The sequence below is a fragment of the Corella eumyota genome, chromosome 2 (genome assembly GCF_963082875.1).
Source record: "Corella eumyota chromosome 2, kaCorEumy4.1, whole genome shotgun sequence".
Classification (NCBI taxonomy): Eukaryota; Metazoa; Chordata; class Ascidiacea; order Phlebobranchia; family Corellidae; genus Corella; species Corella eumyota.
This window is the reverse complement of record NC_137491.1, coordinates 16,824,331-16,838,481: the sequence shown is the minus strand read 5'-3', so window position 1 is coordinate 16,838,481 and position 14,151 is coordinate 16,824,331. Positions and strand designations below refer to the sequence as shown.

General features: G+C 30.8%; 6 protein-coding genes across 6 annotated transcripts; 4 read left to right on the top strand and 2 right to left on the bottom strand.

Annotated features, from left to right (window-relative positions):
• Positions 1-165: 165 nt before the first annotated feature.
• Positions 166-3,541, bottom strand: LOC145743203 (uncharacterized). The gene is made up of 6 exons (XM_082561118.1): positions 3,338-3,541; positions 2,579-2,810; positions 1,970-2,102; positions 1,588-1,675; positions 998-1,105; positions 166-521 (listed from the first exon to the last, which is right to left on the bottom strand). The coding sequence occupies exons 1-6, from the start codon at positions 3,435-3,437 to the stop codon at positions 427-429; spliced, it is 756 nt and encodes a 251-aa protein (XP_082417244.1). The 5' UTR covers positions 3,438-3,541; the 3' UTR covers positions 166-426.
• Positions 3,542-3,815: 274 nt separating this feature from the next.
• Positions 3,816-5,570, top strand: LOC145742737 (very-long-chain (3R)-3-hydroxyacyl-CoA dehydratase 2-like). The gene is made up of 2 exons (XM_082560526.1): positions 3,816-3,848; positions 3,928-5,570. The coding sequence occupies exon 2, from the start codon at positions 4,530-4,532 to the stop codon at positions 5,214-5,216; it is 687 nt and encodes a 228-aa protein (XP_082416652.1). The 5' UTR covers positions 3,816-3,848; positions 3,928-4,529; the 3' UTR covers positions 5,217-5,570.
• A 59-nt stretch (positions 5,571-5,629) lies between these two features.
• Positions 5,630-6,059, top strand: LOC145741919 (complex III assembly factor LYRM7-like). Its single transcript, XM_082559613.1, has one exon. The coding sequence runs from the start codon at positions 5,691-5,693 to the stop codon at positions 6,057-6,059; it is 369 nt and encodes a 122-aa protein (XP_082415739.1). The 5' UTR covers positions 5,630-5,690.
• Positions 6,060-6,084: 25 nt separating this feature from the next.
• LOC145741918 (cyclin-dependent kinase 2-interacting protein-like) lies at positions 6,085-6,814 on the top strand. The gene has a single exon (XM_082559612.1). The coding sequence runs from the start codon at positions 6,085-6,087 to the stop codon at positions 6,748-6,750; it is 666 nt and encodes a 221-aa protein (XP_082415738.1). The 3' UTR covers positions 6,751-6,814.
• Positions 6,815-6,819: 5 nt separating this feature from the next.
• Positions 6,820-10,376, top strand: LOC145741917 (uncharacterized). Its single transcript, XM_082559611.1, has 7 exons — positions 6,820-7,032; positions 7,307-7,511; positions 8,138-8,241; positions 8,698-8,862; positions 9,299-9,345; positions 9,412-9,625; positions 9,685-10,376. Exons 1-7 carry the CDS (start codon positions 6,847-6,849, stop codon positions 9,841-9,843), a joined length of 1,080 nt encoding a protein of 359 aa, XP_082415737.1. The 5' UTR covers positions 6,820-6,846; the 3' UTR covers positions 9,844-10,376.
• Positions 10,104-13,218, bottom strand: LOC145742541 (putative gamma-butyrobetaine dioxygenase). Its single transcript, XM_082560318.1, has 10 exons — positions 13,113-13,218; positions 12,890-13,026; positions 11,687-11,912; positions 11,551-11,623; positions 11,423-11,467; positions 11,144-11,304; positions 10,801-10,996; positions 10,596-10,721; positions 10,258-10,383; positions 10,104-10,211 (listed from the first exon to the last, which is right to left on the bottom strand). The coding sequence occupies exons 1-10, from the start codon at positions 13,193-13,195 to the stop codon at positions 10,104-10,106; spliced, it is 1,281 nt and encodes a 426-aa protein (XP_082416444.1). The 5' UTR covers positions 13,196-13,218.
• Positions 13,219-14,151: the final 933 nt, after the last annotated feature.

Sequence of the window (14,151 nt, the reverse complement as noted above, 5' to 3'; positions counted from 1 at the left end):
ATTGCTGAGCCAACAATCAGCAGCTTATAGTTATCAGGCAAATATATTCCATAATCTACCAAAATCCAAAGTCAACTTAGACTGGGTTGGAGTAACTGATTTTACTCTAAAAAATACTAAACTCTTCAAAAGCTTTACGCTAAGTATACACCACAATAATTATTGGGCAAAAGCAAAATTTATTTTTATGTTTTTAAAACAATAAAAAGACAGATTTCCAATTTTTCCAATTACATGAAGTATCAAAAAACAATTCACAGCCAAAGGCAAAAACATTCAAAAATATTTTAATGCTATTTTTTATACCTTTAGCAATTGTGTATAAATCAACATTAAAAATATTTAAACCTTTTAAATAAATAAAACACCTATTGCAAAATTCAACCAATAAAGTTCCCTTTTTTAAAGAAAAAGTAATTTCTTATTCTAGTCACTATCCGATGAAGAAGACTCACTTAACATTAAGTCATCAGCTAGTTGGTCTTGCAAAGCATTATGTTGTTGTGGTGGTGGATTGACCACTAAATGAGTCAAGTAAAGATTAAAGTTTAAAAATTAAGATAGTGGTGGTACTTCCTACAGTATCTGTGCGGAGAATTTAAACTATTGCCCACAACACCCAAAATCCAAAATTATAAAGGCAATAAATATTGAACTAAAATTTTCGTTAACAATTTTATAAAAATTAAAAAAAATTCTAAAGGAGGGGTGGGGGTAGTCTGGGATTAATAGAGAATGTCCTATTGTTAATAAAATAGTGTCATAACTGACCTAAGTAATGATTTTTAAATACTAATTCCAGGTGAGATTTTTAAATACTAATTCCAGGTGAATCAATTAAAATGTAATAGAAAAAAATCAATCATATGCTAAACCACAAAAGGTAGTTTAAGGCTTGGTGGGAAAAAAATGTTACTCTATGTTTAGGCCATAAAATCAGCCCAAATATTTTTCTGTACTTAAATATAAATATATATAGTTCAAAAAGGTTGTTTACCTTGTGTGGTCGGCATTTCAACATCACTGTCATCAGAAGAATTGTCGGAACTACTACTTCCAGATGAACTTGAATCTTCTCCCGAACTACTCAACTCAGACGATTTTTCTAAAAAAAAACAATTGAAAAAATATATATAAATACCAAAAATCAAAAAAAAGTAATCGAAAAGTTTTATAAAGTAACAGTACTCGCAGTACTTAACAATATATATAATAAAGAATTAATTTTTTTTTCAGTTATCTATCCTCGGTGTGAGAAGTTCGACCTCACGACTTAAACATCAAGTAACAACAGTTACCTCAACCAAGTTTTGATTTGCTTTTGACATTTTGAAATATTATAGAATATAATTGCCAGCTTATTAAGTGCTGATTAAGTGTTAGCTTTGCAGAAGTTCATACCGTTTATAGCGCCTTACTCAAGGGCACTACAGCATGAGAGCAGTGGGGATCAAACCCAGGACCTCATGTAGTAAAGCCAAGTGTTCTGAGCACTACACCACACTGCCAGCCCATTTTATTTCAATAGTTTAACGATTTTACCATTTACAGAGCTGTAAATGTCTGAAACTTAAAAATTTTTCATACTTATTTCACTCATTGATGTTGTTAAAATATCTCTATAATCAGATTCTTGAGTTGTGGATTGTTGATTGTAATCTAATCTCTCAGTTTCCTAAACAAATTTAAAATTTACTAGCTTTTAAACTAACTTGATATGCTGGCAATTGTGAAGAGACAAATAAACTATTGTTTACAATAACATGGAGGGTCAGTGAGAATTGAACCCAAGACAATTGGTATTACCACACATTTTCAATATTGATTGCCCTTAAATATAAATGACATAAAACTAAATTTTTTTACTAAATTTTAGTTTAGTCATTTACGGCTTATTCAAATTTATGCATCTAAAATAAACAATATGACAAAAAAATTCTTCCATAAAAAAATTGAATTTTGATCTTACTTGCATTGTTGGAAGTTCAAACTTTTGTGTATCGACAGTTGGACTGTTAATTGTTTTTTTACTCTTGCTTGGTTTTGTGTCACTTGGTGGTTTTAAAGGTGGTAAAGGGGGAAGTTTAATATTCCCAGCTAATCTGTAACATTGAAAAGTGGTTAAAACATTTGCTTCACTACAGAAAATCCTGGGTTTAAACCCCACCACTTATATATCATGGCCCACTTAAGTATGATGCTATGGTGGGTTCAGTAACCATCCCGTAATTCACTATAAAATCTTTGTGTAAACAATATTATTTATAACATGTATTAAATCAATATTTATATATATTTTTTTTTTCCGAAGCATTTATGTAATATTCATTGTAAATCATTTTTCTTTTCCTTATGTGCAAAAAAAATTTAAAAAAAATCTTAACCTTTACTGTGCCAACACTATATTGATAAGAAAATATTCAGGCAATTTAATCAATAATATCCAAAACTACCACAAACAACAAGAGAATGGGATGGAGTAACAAATTTTGTTTAATGTTTGAGAAGTTGGCTTTCCCACATTAATGTTACTCAAATTCAGACACTTTCGTACATAAAGGTAATAAAACTCAGTTACCTAGTTTTTTTCACTTGAATTTGAGATGTTATTCTTTCGAGCGTAAAGCTTCCCGTTTCCTCATCATATATTAAAATACATTCTTTTAAAGCTGGCTTTTTCGATCCTCTATAAGTTGTACTTGGGTTTTTTGAGCCTTCTGTATGTGGAAGTATTATTGAAACCTCATTTCCTTCTCCAACTTCAACCTGGCCTGGCTGGTCAACATCCACTGAAGCTGGTTTAAAGTCATCTAAAGATAAAAATTAGATAAACAACTAGCAAAATGATATATTAGTTACATGCACTACTGTTTCCAATTTACGTCCAGAGTTTGATTTCCACCGATCCCATGGATTGTAAAGTTTGCATTTTTTCAGGTATTTTTTACATTTACTTATCCGATTTGGAAAGGTTGACTTCACCGCCTAAACATAGTGTAACATCAGTTATCCTGTCTTGGGCTGGCTTTTAGCAGTTGAAGGTATTGTAGATTAGGCTAAGTCGCTGATTAAGTGTTTGCTCAGCAGGAGTTCATACTGTTTATAGCAGCTGACTCAAGGGCATTACAGCATAAGGGCAGTGGGGATCAAACACAAGACCTCGCGTAAGGAAACCAAGTGTTCTGACCACTACACTTTCGCACAAACTTAATAAACAAACAAATGAATATTTTAAGCATATTTTGTGAACAAAAAAAATATGAACAAAAAGAATTTTTAAATACCAGCTTGTTAATAAATTAATATTTAATAAAACTTTAAAAAACATAATTTTTACATCTCAAAGTGTGAAAAGCTGTGTCTCTTTTCAAAAACGTCCTTCCCAAGTTAATGTCATGAAACTTTCCATCATTCAAGAAGGGAAGATTCGATTCCATAAAACAGGCAAACTTACTATACAACAGTACCAAGAAAGTTTACAAAACACCTATCTTTTTATATTGTAAACAATCACAACCTGACAACTAGACGTATTTAAAACATTTTTAAATGTGTTAAATCTTGAAAAAATATGTTATAAATATAATCAAATACCCAATTTCTAATTAATTTAAAGAATATTACACTTTCAATAATTTGTTGGTGATTTTAACCTTTTTTTTAATAACTTTTGGTTTTTATTTTACCTTTGTTTAAGTTAAAATGTTAAACTGGCGTGGTGTTAAAGCTTTTATCACGTGTGGTGTTAAAGTAACAAGTTTTGACTTTCATGAAGAATGACGTCATAACGTCTGAACATGTGCGTTTGTATTGTTGCTGGTTTTTACCAATATTTTTTACATAAAAAGGTTTGTTACTGAAGTTTTTTAATAAATTGTAAACTTTTACTTAATATATTTCGTTAAGTATTAGGCTCTTTTATTTTAGGTTTAATAGTTAGACTATTGGACTTTGGTCGGAACAATCAAACGTTAGCAAAACCAAGTATCAGAATATAAAACTCTCAGACAGTCAGACAGTGGGGCTGCAACTGCCTGACTGCAGAATACAAATTAATATTCTATAGCTTAGTCTGGTAATCAGTTAAAAAATTTGGTTTGGCACAGTCTGCAATAGCTTAAAATTTTAAGATATTATACAATAATATTTTCAGATTTTATATATACAACGTAAAACCGGCAGTGTGCTGTAACCAAAACACTTCAATACATATGGTCCTAGGTTCGATTCTCACTGCTTTTAGGGTCCTAACTTTTAAGTAAGGCAATATAAATGGTATAAACTTCTGCTGAACTAACACTTAATCAGCAGCTTATAAATATAATTAATTATATCTAAAATTGCTAAAGGCAACTCAAGACTGGGTCAGAGTAACAATTGTTGCTTTATGTTAAGGTTGTGAAGTCGACTTTCCCACATTAAGGATAAAATAGCAATTGTATATATATATATATATATAACAAAGTGTAAAAAGTTCTTTTTAGTTTGTAAAAATTGTATATATATAATTTGTGAATAAATACAGAAATATGACGGATAAATCTAAGAAGCCATCTGCTTTGACCCAAGTATGGTTGATTTTATACAACGTTGCTATGACAGCAGGGTGGTTTTTAATTGCGGTCGAAATGGTTAATCATTTTTCGTCGAACAAAACCCAAAAACCCTTGTATCAGCACGTGGAAAAGCTTCTTTTATTTTTCCAAACTGCTGCTGTTCTAGAAGTAGTCCATGCAGCATTGGGCATGGTACGATCAAACGTTCTATTAACTTTTATGCAAGTTTTATCAAGAGTGGGAGTTGTTTGGGGGGTCATACAACCTATCGTTGCCGCCCAAAATAATATCGGCTTTCCAATGTTGCTCTTTGCCTGGACCATCACCGAAATTATCCGATATGCCTTTTACACTTTTTTACTATTAGGTGTGCAACCTCGTGTTGTGGTATGGCTTAGGTACACTCTTTTTATTGTGTTGTATCCGATTGGGGTCACAGGCGAAGTATTGACCATCTGGAACAGTCTGGAGTCTGTAAAGAAGAGCGGTCTCTACTCGATTAGTTTACCCAACAAGTTCAACTTTTCTTTGAATTATTATTATGCTCTGTGGGCCACTTTCCCGATGTATTTCATCTTCTTTCCTCAGCTTTATTTTCACATGTTTGCGCAACGCAAGAAAGCACTTGGGCCTCAACCAACTGGCAAAAAAGAAAATTAACTTATGATTTAATTTGTATATATATAATATATAGCTCAAAATAGTTTAATTTTTTTAATTTGATTTACTAATTATTACACTTGATTTTTTGTTGATTAGGTTTTTTTTGTAAAAAATATTTAAATGGCAGTCTTTACTAAAATTTTGTAGTTTTTAATTAAATTATACTGTGAATTAAACTATTATCTTTTTTCATAAACTATAAACTCAAAATATATCTGCTCAAATATTTGCTAAAGATTATTTACTACGTAAAATTTGTTGATACTGTACGGTTCCTTACATTGGCCTTATTTTATTTAGTTGATATATATTAAAATAATAAATGCGTGTTTTTATTTTTAAATTGCTAAATAGTTTTAATTGATCACACTTATCTAATATTTTATGCAAAATTGTTGTTACAGATCTGAAATTAGCAATTAGGGTAAAATGAATAAACAGTTTTGAACTAAATTAAAGAAGGATATTGGAATGACAAGTCAACGTCTTAAAGTCTTGTCAGCTTTTAAAGATCTTCACAGAGCACGTTTACAGGTTTTTAAGGGTGACAATAAGGCTTTAGATGCCGGGCGTTTAGAAATAAACAAGAACTTCAGACAAAATATCAGAGAAAAGGATCCCGAAAAAATAAAGGAGCTAATTACAATTGCAGTAGATTCAGCAGCAATTTTGAGAAAACACGTTCTGCAATTTGAGAAAACTTCTGAGAATAATTATCGGGTTAATATTACTGAGGACACTTATAAACTGGATAATAAATTATATGTCGACACTCCGGAACACGAACTCTTAAAATATAAAAAATCAAGAAAAAAAACAAAACCTTGTAAAGATACTTAAAAAAATATTTTGTATTTGTAAGAAAATGAGCAACTCTCCAAAAATAGTTCGACGTTTAAATTCAAGTACTCAAGGTCAGTTAACTGGGATTCCTAGACAAATCAAAGATTCTGTTGCCGATTTGCACAACTTGTTATTAAAATGGGACAAGTTGAATTCACAAGGTTTCGATGAACTAACAAAACTTTGCGATATTAAAATTAGTTTATTCAAGCCAACAGAAGAAGGCTTATCTAAAAACGAAGGTGTAAATCTTTATTCTGAAGAGTTAGAAAATGCTTGCTACAAATTACACGAAACTTATAAAAAACTAAGTAATATAAATGACAATCTCTTAAAAATTGAAAAAAAATTTGAAAAGTTAACCGAATTAAGCAGTTTTAACAGTTTTGAAAGCAGTAATACCTCATCTGATGAACTAATTCCATTCCAAATGTGGACGGTATCTAAATTCCACGAGGAAGTAACGGCGATTTGTGAAATGTACAATAAGGAAATTAAAGTGAAACAAATTATAAGTGAAAATGCAGCTCACATTGAGCATGACATTGGGTTTAATGATGATGGAGAAAAGTGTCGAAGTATGTTAATGAGTTACACATCATGTTGGCTGCATCAGCCTTATGTTAATGAGAATACCAGAAAACTAATTATAGAAGGAATGTTGTATGAAACTGGTCACAATGTTTAAATCCTTGTTTTTTAATTTATTTTTGATTTCTGTTGTAATTTTATTAATGTTATCTGTTTTTTAGGGATTTCAAAATATGTTTAAATGTTTTAGAAAATGATAAATACGATAAAATGTGAAATTTTGTGGAGTACAGTAACTGAGCATAGCTTTAATGCGATTGCTCATGGTAAATTATTCAAATCTAGTAAAGAGTCTATTGTAACTGCTGGCAATGATGGAATTGTACGAATATTTTCAATGCCCATTTTATCAGGAAACAATAAAAATATCAAGTTGCAGGTGAATAATAAAAATTGATGTCTGCTCAATGAATTAAAACAACTATTATATATATATATATATTAAACTTTTTTATGTGTAATTCTCAACTTTGCGAGCCTTAATGTAGGTTACCTTTGTTAACTTCGTTTTAGTCTAGAGTTTTTGCTTTTAATTAATTTTTAATATTTCAATAAAAACAAGGATTTAAATCTATTAAATAAAATATCTAAATATATATAGTTGTTAAGTTTTTACTAAACGGTATTAAATAACTTTTTATATTCAATTAAAGCTAATTCGATCACTAGAAACCAAATGTGGTCCAGCACTTCACATTTTGTTAAAAGATGTCACTCGCCTCTCGCCATGTGACATGTTAGTTGCTGATGCACGAGGGTCGGTTGTGTTGTTCTGTGATGGTCAAATTTTAGACAGACGGGGGGCGGTTTCTGGAAAGTCGTCGCGCATCACGGCACTTAAGGTTCAAGAAATTGGAAGTAAGATATCGAAATAGTTTGATAATTGGGTAATAAAATATACCTATTGTTATTGTATTAATTTATTTTTTTAGTTTTAAAGTTAACTTAACCCATTATCATACTAGTTGATAGGCTACTCTTAGGTTGGCATCTTAATTGTCATAATATAGTTGCAACTCACAACTAATATTTGCCCCAGATAATTTACCTGCAAACTACTAATCCATTATAAAAAGATAAAATTACAGTTCCATACTTTTTCCAGTAGTGTGGTGATCTGGTCATGGCATCAGACTTTGAGCCAAAAGGTTTCAGGTTCAAGCCGCACCATTGCCATACTATTCACCCTTAAGCCTGGCATTCATGGATAGCTTAAACACTTCTTAACATCACAACCTTACCCGATAAAATATAAAAAACTTATTCCCTTAAGGCGATATGGAAAAAAAAACATTTCATACTTTTTTGCATATGTTTAACTTAAAATAAATACTTTTCAAAATCCTGATAACAATGTATATCATGTTTTATATTTTCAAGGTCATTTTAAGTAATAATATGCACACAGTAGTTTAAACTTTGCTCTAATCTCTATGTGTATTTAAGTAAGGTAAACAAGTGATTAAAAATTTCTGTTTTTTAAGCTGGGGAAGTAAATGTGATTGTTGGAAAGGACGATGGAGGGTTAATGTGTTTTAACAGTTTTGATCAACTATGGAAAATTCGATTGGGTGATTTAACTTCTCAGGTAAAATAATTTTAATCGTTTAAATTTTTTTTATATATATATATTTTTATCCTTGTTGGGGGAAGGTCAACTTCACGACCCAAACATAGAGTAACATCAGATACCCAGTCTTGAGTTGTCTTTGACAGTTTGGGGTATTATAAAATGTAACTATCCTATATATAATTAAACTGCTGAATAAATATTTGCTCAGCAGGAGTTCATACCAATTAAAGCGCCTTACTTAAGGCCGCTAATCGAACCCACGACCTCAGTTTAAAAAAATTTTTATATTGAAATATTTTTATTTACGAGCTTAACATCCCATATTTGATATATAATACTTTTATTGAACTGTAAACTGTTTTTTTTTATGTTCGCAAGACATGTAGTAAACTGTATCCATTTTCAGGATGTAATAAAATATGTAGACCATTATGTAATTATTTTTATTTGGATTCTAATTACATTTTATAGAATGTTAAAAAGTCTGCATCTGTAGTTTTCATTTTACCCATACATGTCACATCCACTGGTCAAGTTGGTGATTTTATTTTTGTATCAGACACTAATGGGTTGTTATACATTATCCAACAAGGCGTAATTCGAAGTTCTGTTAAACTGCCTTCTGTTGTTACATCGGTAAATTTTTATGTTAAAAAATTAAAATAATAACTGGTATTTGGTAAAATGTTTTTTTTTTCATATCAATTTATCCTTGATATGAAAAGATCAACATCACAACCTAAACTAAGATTAACATTAGTTACCCTAACCCAGTCTTGAGTTTTCTTTGGCAGTTTGGGATAAAATAGATTATAATTGTCCAATAATTAAGCAGCTGTTTAAGTGTTGGCTTAGCAGGAGTTTATTTGTAGCGCCTCACACAAGAGCACTACAGCAGTGGGGATTGAACGCAGGACCTCATGTAGTGAAGCTATGTGTTTACATTGCATACAACCTTGCTTTTATTTAGACTTATTTTATGTTGCCTAAAAACTTTTTTTATCTTTTTTTTATTTTTATATGATATTAAAGTAATCTATTCTTTATTTATTTATGTTGTTATTTATAAAAGATGGCTTCTGGCTACTTTTTGCAACCTGAAAGTGACTCTGAACCAAGGTAAATATTAATTAATATTTATTTAGTTTTGATCATCCATTTAATTTAGTTTGTTATTTTTTCAAGCTACACACAGATTGCATTAGGTTGTGCAGACGGCTCAATTTGGATCTGTGTCAACTTTTCTGTAGATATGACTTCACCTTATGCTAATATTGGTTACCCAATCACGCATTTAAGGTGTATTGGTCAGGGAAATTCATTAAAAAAACGATACTCTGTGGATATCTTAGTGTGCATTGGACATTTTTCTTCCTCAAAAATTTTTAAAAATGGCAAGGTAGGATAATTTTCTTTGAAATTGATTTATCTTCTTTGGAAATTTTGTTTTATTTTTAGGTTATCACAACACAGGAGTTAACTAGCTGGCCTATTGCAACATCTGATATAATGGAGTCTAGTGATAATAAAAACGCAGATATTCTGTCAAAAAATAAACAATCTTTTCTTGTGGGGTGCCAAGATTCTTCTATACATCTTATATCAATTTCTTTTTAATATACATAAAACAGTTTTTTAACCTTAGCATTATCTTTATTTCAATTATGAAAAAATTTGTTAAAGGAAATAGAAAACAGGTTTGAATCCCTTAAGTTTACATTACAAGGACAAGAACGAATATATTATCTTTAGGGCTCTTTCAACGTTTTCACTATATTTACGGTTTTTAAAATATATTTTAATCATATTTATACCATAAAAGTTGGACTAAACAACATAAATTTAAAATCAAAATAACAACATCACATTTATTTGCTTTAAAACGACGACCCATTTCCAATTTTTGGGGGCTCTACTTTGATTCCAAGTTTTTTTCCCAATGCCACGTAGTTTGCTTTCATGTTGACTGCGTTAACGCACATTAACTAAACCAAACAATTTATTTTAAAACTAATCGATTGCTATATTTACTTTTAAAACTTGGACTCTTACTGCTATTGTGCGAACACCACCATTCGTCTTAAATCCTCTTCTAGAATGTACCATTCTTCGGTTGTTAAAGCATGACATTTTGCCAGCAGAATGCTTGTAGGTATACTAAAATTGAAATTAAAAAACAGTTAATTAACTGTAACTATTAATTTCTTTATATTGTGTCCAATGCAATTAGCAGACTTAAACCATAACAACGTAGTAGCCTTATAAGATTACACATCTTTGTACTTGACCAAAGCGATTGAAGTCCCTTTTAAAAACTCTCCTGTAAAAGGAAGTAAAAATAGATAAAAATGTTATTTTAAAACTGGCACCTGAATTTCTTTTCTGTCTTCGAGCATTCTCGAAAACACTTTATAAGCGTTGTAATAGCGGTCCACATCGTTATGTTTGACTTGAATATTTGGTGGGTAATCACCATTCCAATTTACAGCTGTAACCTAGAAAATTAAATGGTCACATATTTTCTAAAACTATTTAAATATAGACGCATGTATGCTGCTAAAAGATACTCTTTACCTTTCCATAGTAATCAACAACTATATGGGTGTATTGAAACCTCCATAGTTTGCCATTTTGTGGTTGCGTGCACTCAGAAATGACTGGTATTTCGCACAGTGCTTTAAAATGTTGTGAGAATTCTGCCTTTAACAGGTCGGCCGCTTCAAATAGGTCTACAACTATTGATTCGCCGCCCTCAATAAATGGATCAAATCTACAGGTTAAATACAAAGTTTAAAATTGTATACAGTTCTACAAACCATTATATATGTGTGCACTACACAAATGGGCCTGAGAACAGTTTGAAACCCAAGGTAGCTTTAGGTATTGTAGAGTAAAAATAAATGCATTTTTTGATTACCGAAAACACATTTGTAAAGAAATATGTGTATGCAACGGTGAGTGATAAGTAAAGTCCTGATGTAAACTAAGGGGCCCTGTAAGTAAACCAGCATTGACCTCGGTCTTTGAATGTTCTTTTGAAGAGATGATTTCCATTTCAGCGTCCGCGCTTTTTGGGTCCTCAAAAAATATACAACATGGTTATTCACAAATAGAAAAAAATTGCACATATAGATTTAGGTAGGCTACTTTTTATTTCATGCATAATTGAATAAGACATATTCTCTATCTTTCTTACCTTAACAAAAATCGAAATGATCAAGTCTCCAAGTAAACGACCCATCTACATAAACCAATTTGTCAAATATTTAGGATTAATTTTGGATGATCTTATGCTAAATTGAGCTTTTTGTTAAGTTAACAAACCTTAAGCCCCTCTTTTCCGCTTGGAACATTATTTACAATGCATATTCCGTTTTCAAAAATATAACGCATCCAGCTGTAACATAACAAAATATTGAAAATAGATTTTAAATGTACTTTGTGTAATTAGTTAACATACTTAAAAACCCAGTGCTCTTTGTCGCTTTCATAATCCTTCCAATCAATTTCTTGAATAGTTCGGTCGTTATCTTTTCGAGAGTTGTTAAAACGACTGATGACGTCACATTCCTCTAATTTCTTGTTCAAGCAAGTGTCACAGTAACAGTTTGTTCTTAGCCATTGTAGGTTATACTTAGTGGTGTGGTCTTTATCAATCTCTCCGTCAAATTTTAAACAGATGTCACCTGCAAATATGTGTTGTTTAACTGCGATGCGTGTCTTAAAAAATTTAATTCTACTTGTTTTATGTAGTTATTTATTCTTGATGTGAAAAGGTCGACTTCACGACCTGAACATAAAGTAACATCAGTTACCCTAACTCAGTCTTGAGTCAACTGTTGCAGTTTGGAATACTATACAATATGGTTGCTGTTATGTCCATTATCGATTTTATTAAAATTTTGAAATGATTTATTAGCGGGAGGTCACTTTTAGTGAGCTTCGGCGTTTCACGCTGAATCATTCGGCTTGATCCCAGCTGCGGGAGATTTTCACTCCCCATCGTCATTTATGACGCACTTGTTGTTCTGTTTATCGATAATGCTTTGTATTTTCTTTATTGTTTGTATGCGCTTTCTCCTATTTTATTTCGCTTTAAATAACTGGCAATATAGCTTTTGGTCAGTTCGCTGGACGTAAAAACTCATAAATAAGTAAGGCCGAAGTAAGGTTTGACACACAATTAGACTTTCGCTTTTATACTTAATTTGTTGATTATATTCTTTGTAGTTTGTGTTTTATGTCATATTTTTGTGTCGCATTTATTTCGCATTTCCTGTAGTTTCAATTCTGATTAAAAGCCGCTTGTACAGATTACATTTGGTAGATTGAATCCTTGGGCAGGTTTTGGTAATAAGTTAGCGAGTTTGATTTAACACGACTATTTTGTGTATTTTAATTAAGTGTGGCTTTATTATCGATGCTCATCTTTACAGCGTACTCTATTGGGGTTTAATAATTGTTTAAGCCACAGTAGGAGTGTATTAGATCCTACAGTTGCCAAATGATTAAACTGCCGATTAGGTTGGCTCATCAGAAGTTCATACAGTTTATAGCTCTTACGTAAGAGCGCTACAGCATGAGAGCAGTGGGAATCGAAATCAAGCCCCTCTATATTAATGGTTTTGTTATTAGTTTTAGAGATTAAATTTTGTTAACGCACCATTTTCTTGTATCTTTGCATTATTGATACGCAAATCGTCAGGAAATTCTCTTATTCTATTTTCATAATATCCAGCTACTAGATCAGGATAACACTTATTACATTCACATCGAAACCGAAGCCATTGAGCATGAAACCTTTATTTTGATGGAAAAATATATTTTGTTTTTGCACAAATTAAATTGATTTTATTTAATGTAGTCTAACCTTATAAATCACTTACTTGCTTGTATGTTTTTCCTGATCATCCCAAACTAAAACTAATTCATTTCCATTTTCTGATATTTCAACTGAAGTAACGCTCATTTTTAAATGTAAATTTTATTAACACTTAATATTATCCTGCAATGCTTTTATTATGCAAATAGGTATTAATATAAAAAATAATTAGGCTTTAAATGTTAGAGTTTCCTAAATTTTATAGTGATAGTTGTTAAACCTAAATACTTTGAACTAGTTTTATTTTTTTTATCTAAGGACGCTTTTTCTGTATAGGCCTTCTTCCGATACATACTGCCAGCATTAAAATTTACAGCTATTTTTGTATCCCTTTATCAACAATATTGTCATTCGATTCCAAAAGGATTTAGACGTTCTGTCAATATGACAAGAGTAATTTCCTCTAAAAAAGTAATGTCATATCATTGGTTACGCGAGGATTTGATTAATAACAGCAACTACAAAGTTCTGGGCAAGTTAACTTTCTGATGGCGTTGTTATTAATATTTTATCTTTTCATGTCAAGCTGACAGCCCCCACATATGATTAATAATGATATGATCACTAAATTTTCAATATTTACAGCTAAATTTAAATTAATTTTAATTATTGAGCCTGAAAAAACATTTATTTATGCCTTTAGGCATTAACAGCTAAGTTTTTATAATCTTATGCCTAATCAATCTTCTTGCAACAAGAATAAGTTAAAATAGTGTTGACAATTCAAGTCCCCCAAGCTACTCTTATTTGACTAATGTAAACTAATAATTAAACAGATCCACGGAAAACAGTATTTATTTTATTTTAACCGACAATCCGATGTTTTTTTTTTGTTAAAAAGTAGTTTGTTTTTTTGTAATACGACCTTTCGCATGCATTGCCTTCATTTATTTTAACATGTAAAATAACATCTATCATATTATCTAAATCAATTAAAATAGATAAATCAATTACAGGATGCAATAAGTCTAATTCTAACATTATTTCTATTGTAATAGTATTACATATCGAAAAGCCGTACTGGTAGTATGTTGTAATACAAA

What these genes read in the sequence shown, in the direction of transcription:
- LOC145741919 (XM_082559613.1), top strand. Translation starts at nt 5,691, where the DNA reads ATGACAAGTCAACGTCTTAAAGTCTTGTCAGCTTTTAAAGATCTTCAC.
- LOC145742541 (XM_082560318.1), bottom strand. Translation starts at nt 13,195, where the DNA reads ATGAGCGTTACTTCAGTTGAAATATCAGAAAATGGAAATGAATTAGTT. An exon ending in AAGACAGAAAAGAAATTCAG is followed by an intron (nt 10,384 to 10,595) that starts GTGCCAGTTTTA and finishes TTTCAATTTTAG; the next exon opens with TATACCTACAAGCATTCTGC. An exon ending in TAAGAGTCCAAGTTTTAAAA is followed by an intron (nt 10,212 to 10,257) that starts GTAAATATAGCA and finishes TGTTTGGTTTAG; the next exon opens with TTAATGTGCGTTAACGCAGT.
- LOC145742737 (XM_082560526.1), top strand. Translation starts at nt 4,530, where the DNA reads ATGACGGATAAATCTAAGAAGCCATCTGCTTTGACCCAAGTATGGTTG.
- LOC145741918 (XM_082559612.1), top strand. Translation starts at nt 6,085, where the DNA reads ATGAGCAACTCTCCAAAAATAGTTCGACGTTTAAATTCAAGTACTCAA.
- LOC145741917 (XM_082559611.1), top strand. Translation starts at nt 6,847, where the DNA reads ATGATAAATACGATAAAATGTGAAATTTTGTGGAGTACAGTAACTGAG. An exon ending in TGCCTTCTGTTGTTACATCG is followed by an intron (nt 8,863 to 9,298) that starts GTAAATTTTTAT and finishes TATTTATAAAAG; the next exon opens with ATGGCTTCTGGCTACTTTTT. An exon ending in GAAAGTGACTCTGAACCAAG is followed by an intron (nt 9,346 to 9,411) that starts GTAAATATTAAT and finishes TATTTTTTCAAG; the next exon opens with CTACACACAGATTGCATTAG.
- LOC145743203 (XM_082561118.1), bottom strand. Translation starts at nt 3,437, where the DNA reads ATGGAATCGAATCTTCCCTTCTTGAATGATGGAAAGTTTCATGACATT. An exon ending in AGCTTTTCACACTTTGAGAT is followed by an intron (nt 2,811 to 3,337) that starts GTAAAAATTATG and finishes TTTTATCTTTAG; the next exon opens with ATGACTTTAAACCAGCTTCA. An exon ending in TTGAACTTCCAACAATGCAA is followed by an intron (nt 1,676 to 1,969) that starts GTAAGATCAAAA and finishes AAATTTGTTTAG; the next exon opens with GAAACTGAGAGATTAGATTA.